This window comes from Phasianus colchicus, chromosome 27, assembly GCF_987193195.1.
Source record: "Phasianus colchicus chromosome 27, bPhaCol1.hap1.1, whole genome shotgun sequence".
NCBI classification, from domain to species: domain Eukaryota; kingdom Metazoa; phylum Chordata; class Aves; order Galliformes; family Phasianidae; genus Phasianus; species Phasianus colchicus.
The window spans coordinates 2,269,253-2,277,728 of NC_143462.1; the positions used below are offsets into that span (position 1 = coordinate 2,269,253).

General features: G+C 60.8%; 1 protein-coding gene across 3 annotated transcripts; it reads left to right on the top strand.

Moving 5' to 3' along the window:
• Positions 1 to 30: 30 nt before the first annotated feature.
• On the top strand, positions 31 to 5,120 carry FAM178B (family with sequence similarity 178 member B). 3 transcript variants are annotated; one of them, XM_031610431.2, is made up of 16 exons: positions 32 to 216; positions 316 to 422; positions 1,714 to 1,988; positions 2,085 to 2,146; positions 2,231 to 2,335; positions 2,421 to 2,570; positions 2,638 to 2,743; positions 2,817 to 2,886; positions 2,980 to 3,100; positions 3,629 to 3,716; positions 3,846 to 4,022; positions 4,102 to 4,199; positions 4,464 to 4,554; positions 4,623 to 4,712; positions 4,789 to 4,866; positions 4,937 to 5,120. In XM_031610431.2, the coding sequence occupies exons 1-16, from the start codon at positions 164 to 166 to the stop codon at positions 5,075 to 5,077; spliced, it is 1,812 nt and encodes a 603-aa protein (XP_031466291.2). In that variant the 5' UTR covers positions 32 to 163; the 3' UTR covers positions 5,078 to 5,120. The 3 variants fall into 3 exon arrangements, with proteins under 3 accessions (XP_031466290.2, XP_031466291.2, XP_031466289.2); XM_031610429.2 differs by having other exon boundaries at positions 32 to 422; XM_031610430.2 differs by lacking the exon at positions 4,789 to 4,866 and having other exon boundaries at positions 31 to 422.
• The last annotated feature ends 3,356 nt before the right edge of the window (positions 5,121 to 8,476 follow it).

Here is an 8,476-nt window from a genome sequence, read left to right on the forward strand (position 1 = left end):
CTTCGCGCTCCTCGAACTGCGATTGGCCGCGCGGCGCTGGTCGGCAGTTAAACGGCCAATCCCGCCGGCGGCAGAAGCCCCGCGTCCCGCCCGCCGCCTTTCGCCGCTCCTCCAAGCAAAGCCCGCCTTTTTTCCGCAGCCCCGCCCGCTGAGGGACGCCGCCATGTTGCGGGGAGCCTCGGCGAGGCGGGGACAGCGGTTGGGGCTGCTGCGCTGGTATCAGATCCCGCTGTCCTCGGCTCGCGTGCCCCGCTCGGGGCTCTTTAGCTCTTCCTTCCAGTACAGTCTTTGTTCCTACCAGCAGCTCCGTGTCAGTAAGCACCTGCGGGTGGGCCGCCCCTTCCTCCCGCCGCCTCTCGGCCCGGTGGATCCGTGTCCCCCGGCCTCCCCGCCCCCATCGCAGCCCCACAGCGCTGAGCCAGGTGAGGCCTGTCCTGGGGAGGGCTGCGCTGCTGTCCCCGGTGCCCAGCACTGACCCCTATCTTGTCCCCACGTAGACCCCACTGATCCCCATTGCATCCCTAGAGGCCCTTGCAGAGCCCCAGTGCCCCATCGAGCCCCCCACTGGTCCCTACGTTATTCCCAGTGCCCCATAGAGGCCCCCCACTGATCCCTGCTATCTCCCTTTGTTGTCCCCAGTGGCCCATAAAGCTCCCTGCTGATCCCCGTTGCATCCCCAGTGCCCCATAGAGGCCCCCGCTGTGCCCTGTTGTCATCCCAGTGCGCCATAGAGCCCCCTGCATTGTCCCCAGTGCCCCATAGAGCTCCCTACTGAGTCCTGTAATCTCCCCAGTGCCCCATAGAACCCCCCCACTGATCCTGTTGTCTCCCCAGAGCCACATAGAGTTCCCTACTGATCCCCGTTGCATCCCCTGTGCCCCATCGAGCCCCCCTCTGATCCCTACGTTATCCTCAGTGCCCCATAGAACCCCCCCACTGAGCCCCGTTGTCTTCCCAGTGCCCTATAGACCCTCCTGCTGATCCCCATTGCATCTCCAGTGCCCCATAGAGCCCGCTATTGATCCCTACATTGTCTCTAGTACTCCATAGAGACCCCCACTGATCCCTACGTTATCTCCAGTGCCCCATAGAGCCACCCCATTGAGCCTCATTGCATCCCCAGTGCTCCATAGCACTCCCTACTGATCCCCATTGCATCCCTGGTGCCCCATAGAGCCCCCCACTGGTCCCTGCATTGTCCCCAGTACTCCATAGAGTTCCTTACTGATCCCTATGTCATCCCCAGTGCCCTATAAAGCTCCACACTGACCCCTGTGGCATCCCTGGTGCCCCACACTGACCCCCCCATTGTCTACAATGCCCCATAGATATCCACAGTTACTCCTGTGTTCTCTCTGATGTCCTCTGCTGACCTCCACCTTGTCTCTGGTGCCTTGCCCTGACCCCTGTGTCATCCATGGAGCCCCATGCAGACTCCTGCTTTGTCCTCAGTGCTCCATAGAGCCCATTTCTGACCCCCATGTCATCCCTGGTGCCCTGCACTGACCCCCACGTTGTCCCAAGTGCTCTACAGAGCCCTACAATGACACTCCCCCCTACCCTTCGTGTCATCCCCAGTGCCTCACACTGACCTCTCTGTCATCCTCACTGCCCCACACTGACTCCTGCATTGTACTTGGTGCCCCACAGAACCCTATACTGACCCCGTGTTCACCCCAGTGCCCCACGCTGACCCTGGTGCTCTCCCCACAGCCTCCCAGTGCCCCATGCAGCCCCGCAGCACCCGCCAGGGGTCAAGCAGGGCACGACGACCTCGTGCCAGTCCACGACGTTCAGCCCAGCAGGGCTCAGCCACGCGCTCCCCACGCCGTGCAGTGCAGCCCAGCAGTGCCACTGAGAGCAGGACGGTGCCACAGCGAGCAGAGGACATGGCAACAACATCCTCCAGTGACAGCGAGGAGGAGCTGATCCCTCTGAAGGAGCTGCTGGCGTGCAGCGGGCGCTCAAGCCCTGCTGAGCACAGTGAGGTCAGTGCCAGGGTGTCAGTAGTGCTTGGGGACATTGTCAAGTGCCTGGGGACACTCAGTCCGGTCCTGAGTGCCAAGGTCTTGCTTGATTCCCAGGTTGCATACCCTCAGCCAGACCCGCTTGCCAACAGCCTGGATGCACTGCTGCTGGAGAAAAGGTGAGGCTGGCATCCCTGGCATCCCAAAGAAAAGCTGGGGGCTGCCCAGTGCCCTCAGCCTAACCATCATCACTGCTGTGCCAGGGAGCAGTGCGTGGCCAATGCAGTGCAGGCCAGCCTGATGCAGGTAGGCGTGGACAGCCCCCAGGAGTCATCAGATGAGGACACGCAGCTCCTGGAGGAGCAGAGGTACCACGGCAATGGGTGGGCACTCTGCCTGCTGTCCCCTCTCTGCCCTCCACGTCACCTTGGTGGCTCTTTCCCCTGCCTGCAGGGCCTTCCTGTCACGCTTCAACGTGAAGCTGCTCGCCTTCCCCACCACACACCCCGGGGAGCCCATCTTCCACGCCTGCCCGCTTCCACCGCCCACCCTGGACACCTGTGGGCTGCAGCCTCGCAGCATCCTGGAGCAGAATTTCCTCTGGTGAGGAGCAGGGATAGGGACAAGGGGATGCTGCAAGGCCCTGCTGACCCTCTGTCTCTTTCCACAGCGCCTCGCCTGCTGCCCAGCTGGCTTTTGTGCGTGATGGCTACCTGAACCTGCTCTACCAAACCACATCTGCCTGCCCGCTGCCCATCCTACGCTGGCTTTTCCTGGTGAGCCACCTTGTCACAAAGGTCCCCATCTCTGTGCAGTGCCATCTCAGTCACCCCTTGTTTCCTTTGGCAGCTAACGAGCACATGGCCAGACAGGACCAACGCGTTCCGGACGCTGTGGGAGATGTGGATGAGAAGTGATGGTGAGTATGGGGTGGGCACGGGGTCCCTACACACCCCATGGGCACGGCTGCTGCCTGCTGGCACCGTTGTCACCACTGTCCCCATGCCCACAGATGAGCCCTGGTGCCCCACGCTGCAGGACATCGGCCAGGCCTTTGCCTACATGGGTGCTGACCTGGAGGCCCTGCGCTGCCGGCGGCTGCTGCCCCCCGAGCTGTGCCCCATGGACACCAGGTGAGCCCTGAAGGGCCCACAGGGATCGTTAGGTGGAGTAATTAGCAGCATTAGAGTGTTGTTAGTCTCACCCAGTGCTGATGCTTAGGAAGTAAACTCAATTGGATGAGCTTCAATTAGTCTGTTTTTAAAGGTATTTTTATAGGTGAAGTGTAATACTTTGTACTTACTTAATTCAGTTCCATTCTTAGCTGTTTTCTGGGAATGTTGGAGCCTGATTTAAATCTCTTATTCAGAGCAGCATAATTTTTAAGTAACACTGACATCTTTCCTGCAAGCTTCCAGGTAGGCGTGACCTTAAACATTTGTAATCATTATTTTGACTTAAAGATGTTGAGCTCCAGCTGGAATGTGAGTGATACCAACGTCAGTCTCACCCATTCTGTGTCTGTAACAGCGGAGCATACGTTGTAAAATAGGTGGAATTCTGGGTGGGTTTGTGAGCTGATTGATAGTGCGTGACATGCTGTGCCTTGGTGGGGAGGAGGTAATGCTCAGCCTTTCAGCAGACCCTTCTGCTCCTGCCAGGCTGGATCCGACATGCTCTCTGGAACAGGGAAACCTCGGTGCTGTCAACACGCTGGCCCTGGTGACACAGCTGGGGGACATCTGCAAGGTGTGAGATCTCTCCTGCTAAACGAGCAGGCAGCCAACTGTTGGGGAGTGGGGGGGAAGGTGGCACCATCCTGTCCCTGCCCTGCTGGGGGTGGCAGAGCATTCCTGGTGACACGTTGACTCCCCACAGCTGCTGACAGTGTGCGTGGTCTCCTGCCCGTGCCGCTACCCCGACCGTGCCCGCCGGGAGCTGGTGACACTGCTCTGCTTCCTCAGCCTCGACCGTGAGCTGCGCTGCCAACCTCTGCCCGACCTGTGGCACCTCCTGCACTGCCTGCTGGAGGGCATCGTGGCCTGGAAGGAGCAGGTGTGGGCTGAACCGTGGGCACCCGGTGCTCGGTGCCACCCCGGTGCCACTCCGGTGCCACCCCTCTCTGTCCCCACAGCTGCCCGCTCTCTGCCTGTCGCTCTGCCAGCTCTCCCAGCACCACCACAGCCTGCTTGCCATCGCACGGCTGCTGCCAGATATCACCACCAGGGAGAGGTACGTCGCCTCCTGGGCGCTGCAGTGCTGCCCTGCCTGCCGTGCCGTGGAGCTGGCACAGCCCCTAGGCTCGGTGCCAGGGCTGGGATGCGTCTCGCTCTAATTCCTTTATTCCAGCTGGCTGCGCGGGCACAAAGCGGGCACGGAACGGCTGCTGGTGGCACGGCGCTCGCCACGGGCACCTGGAGGGCACCACAATCCTGCTGGTGACACCGGGCTGGCAGTGACACGCTTTGCAGTCTAACTCTCTTTTCTCCTCCACAGGGAGCTCCGCAGGCGCCTGAGCCTTTGTGTCATGGCCCAGCTGCTGGGGAAGGCACCGTGCACCGTGCTGTCCCTTAGGGCGCAGGAAGAGGTGGGTGCAGCCCCCCCAGGTGCCCCCCACGCTGTCCCTGCTTGTCCTCTGACCCCACATTCCCACAGCTGCCAGCACTGGAGCAGCTCCTGGCACAATCCTGGCCGGACAACCTGCAGCTCCCCACTCACCCCGATGCAGTGGACCTCGAGCAGAAGGTGGGTGCTGCCACATTCCCTCGGTGACACCCCCAGAGGTGCCACCACCCCATTGGTCACCCCCTTGTCCCCACAGACCTGCTACCTGACCCGCAGCCTCCTCTACCTCGCCGACATCGTGGTGGGCACGGAGCGGCCGCGGGACAAACAGCGGGTGGGTGCCAACCCCAGAGGCTGCTTGGGGGTCCCCACACACCCTTTACCCCCTCCCCTTGTCCCCGCAGGGACATCTACAGAGGCTCTGCACCCAGCTGGAGCAGTACTTTGGGTCGGGGCTGCGTGAGGACATGGGGCAGTTCTACCGCTCCCAGCTGAAGAACCTGGCCACGGTGCTCTACGTCAAGTGGCACGAGCTGCTGGAGTAAGGGGTGCACCCTGGGGTCCCCCAATAAACGGCCCCACATCACCCCACTGCCTGGGTGTCGTTCTGTGGGGTCAGGCAAGCCAGTGGGATGGAGAACCCTATAGAGGTGGGGGACTCTGATAGCGATAGGAAACCAAATGGGAATGGAGAACCTTATAGGGAAACACCACAGTGTGTGGAAACCTGATGGGAGTGGATGGGGAACTCCAATAGTGGTAGGAAATACAATGGGAATGGATGGAGACCCATATAGGGATGGGGAACCCCAACAGTGTTTGGAAACCCAGTGGGGATGGACAGGGGAACCCCAGTGATGATAGGAAACTCCATGTGGATGGATGGGAAACCCCCACAGTGAAAGGAAACCCAGTGGGGACGGATGAGGAACCCTTACAGGGATTGGGGAACCCCCGTAGTGTTTGGAAACCCAATGGGTGAGGGATGGGAGCCCTATAGATATGGGGAACCCCCATAGTGATAGGAAACCCAATGGGGATGGATGGAGAACCCTTATGGGGATGGGGAACCCCAGTAGTAATAGGAAACCCAATGGGGATGGATAGGGAACCCTATGGGGATGGAGAACCCCCATAGTGTTTGGAAGCCTAATGGGGATGGATAGGAAACCCCCACAGTGATAGGGAACCCAGTGGGTGAGGGATGGAGAACCCTTATAGGGATGGGGAACCCCAAAAGTGATGAGAAAGCCAGTGGGGGTGGATGGGAGCCCTATAGAGATGGGGAACCCCCATAGTGATAGAAAACCCAATGGGGATGGATGGAGAACCCTTATGGGGATGGGGAACCTGAATAGTGATAGGAAACCCAATGGGGGATGGGTGGGGAACTCAGTGGGGATGGAGAACCTTTGTGGGACTGGGGAACCCCAATAGTGATAGGAAATCCAATGGGTATGGATGGAGAGCCTTTATAGGAACAGGAACCCCCATAGTATTTGGAAACCCAGTGGGGATAGATGGAGAACCCCAATGGGGATGGAGATCCCTTATGGGGCTGGGGAACCCCAAAGTGATAGAAATTCCAAGGGGGAATGGATTGGGGAACCCCGACAGTGATAGGAAACTCAGTGGGGATGGATGGAGAACCCAGTGGGGGTGGAGAAGCCTTATAGGGGCAGAGAACCCCGATAGCATTTGGAAATCCAATGGGGAGGGATGGAGAACCCTTATGGGGATGGGGAACCCCGAATAGTGATAGAAAACCCAATGGGGATGGATGGGGAACCTTATGGGGATGGGGAACCCTGAATAGTGATAGAAAACCCAATGGGGATGGATGGAGAACTCTTATGGGGATGGGGAACCCCCATAGTGATAGGAAACCCAATGGGGATGGATGGGGAACCCCCACAGTGATGGGAAACCCAGTGGGTGAGGGATGGAGAACCCTTATAGGGATGGGGAACCCCAGCAGTAATAGGAAACCCAATGGGGATGGATGGGGAACCTTTTGGGGATGGGGAACCCCGAATAGTGATGGGAAACCCAATGGGGATGGATGGGGAACCTTATGGGGATGGAGAACCTTATGGGGCTGGGGAACCCAGCAGGAATAGGAAACCCAACGGGGACGGATGGGGAGCCCTACAGGGCCGGGCCGCCCCATAGGGACGCACACGGCGACTTATGGGGCAGCGGCACCGCGGCGGGGATGTGACAATGGGTTCGCTCACCCCACAAGGGCTCCCCCCGACCCCCCCCCGCCGGGGGTCTCCGCCCCGGTCCGTCCGACCCCCCCGTGACGTCAGGGGGGCGGGGCCGAGCGGAGCCGCGCGGCGCGCACCCGCCGCCGCCCCGAGAGCCTCCGCCGTCGCCTCCCCCCCCCCCGCCCGGCCCCGCCGCGCCCCGAGGTAAGTTACCCCCCGTCCCTCCCCCTCCCTCCCCCCCCCCCGGCTCTCGGCCCCCCCGGCGCCCGCCCCGCCCGGTATTGTTGTGGCGGAGCGGCGGGGGCGGCCGCTTTGTTCTCCCGGTAACGGCGGCGCTGCCCGCGGACCCCCCCGCTCCTATTTCCCCCCCCCTCTCCCCACCATCCCGGTGCCGTCGGTCCGGGACCCCCCAGCGGTGCTGCCCCCCCCCCACCCTCTGCCGGGGCGCGGTGCCGTGGGGATGCGCGGTGTTTTGGGGGGGGGGGGGGGGGGTGGGCTCAGCCCGGCTCTGGGGCCCCCCCGGCCGTCCCCATAGCGCGGTGACACCGAGCGCAGCGCCCGCGGCACCGGGTCGTGGTACCACGGCACCCAACCCCGGTACTACGGAGCCCCGGCCGTGGCCCTATAGCCGTGACCCCCCCTCGGCTATAGCCGTGGTGCTCTGGGTGTGCCCGCAGCACCCAGCGGCACCCATAGCACCCCGGTTATACCCATAGCACCCCAGTCATACCCAAGGCACCCTAACTGCACCCATAGCACCCCAGTCATACCCATAGCACCCTAACGGCACCCATAGCACCCCAATTATACCCATGGCACCCCAATGACATCCATAGCACCCTAATTGCACCCATAGCACCCTAACTGCACCCATAGCACCCCAATTATACCCATGGCACCCTAACTGCACCCATAGCACCCCAGTCATACCCATAGCACTCCAATTATACCCATGGCACCCCAATGGCACCCCAATTATACCCATGGCACCCATAGCACCCTAATTGCACCCATAGCACCCCAGTCATACCCATAGCACTCCAATTATACCCATGGCACCCCAATGGCACCCAAAGCACCCTAACTGCACCCAGAGCATCCCAATTATACCCATGGCACCCCAATGGCACCCCAGTTATACCCATGGCACCCATAGCACCCCAGTCATACCCATGGCACCCTAACTGCACCCATAGCACCCCAGTTATACCCATGGCTCCCCAGTGGCACCCATGGCACCCTATTTATACCCATAGCACCCTAACTGTGCCCATAGCACCCCAATTATACTCATAGCACCCTAACTGCACCCATGGCACCCCAATTATACCCATGGCACCCCAATGGCACCCATAGCACCCCAGTCATACCCATAGCACCCTAACTGCACCCATGGCACCCCAATTATACCCATGGCACCCCAACTGCAGCCTGACACCCTAAAGGCACCCGTGGCACCCCACTTATACCCATAGCACCCCAACAGCACCCATAGCACCCCACTTTTACCTATAGCACCCCCACTGCACCCATAGCACCCAACGACACCCATAGCACCCCAATGGCACCCATGGCACCCCAACTGCAGCCTGACACCCCGAAGTCACCCATGGCACCCCACTTACACCCATAGCATCCCAATGGCACCCATAGCACCCCAACAGCACCCATGGCACCCCAGCCCCACTCTTGGCCCTTTACCCGTTCCTGTGCCCCCCCCCCACGAGCCCCTTT

Excerpts from the sequence above, each read along its gene's own strand:
- FAM178B (XM_031610429.2), top strand. The coding sequence starts at position 164 with ATGTTGCGGGGAGCCTCGGCGAGGCGGGGACAGCGGTTGGGGCTGCTG. Across the intron at positions 1,989-2,084 it reads GCCCTGCTGAGCACAGTGAG|GTTGCATACCCTCAGCCAGA; the intron begins GTCAGTGCCAGG and ends CTTGATTCCCAG. Across the intron at positions 2,571-2,637 it reads CTGGAGCAGAATTTCCTCTG|CGCCTCGCCTGCTGCCCAGC; the intron begins GTGAGGAGCAGG and ends CTCTTTCCACAG.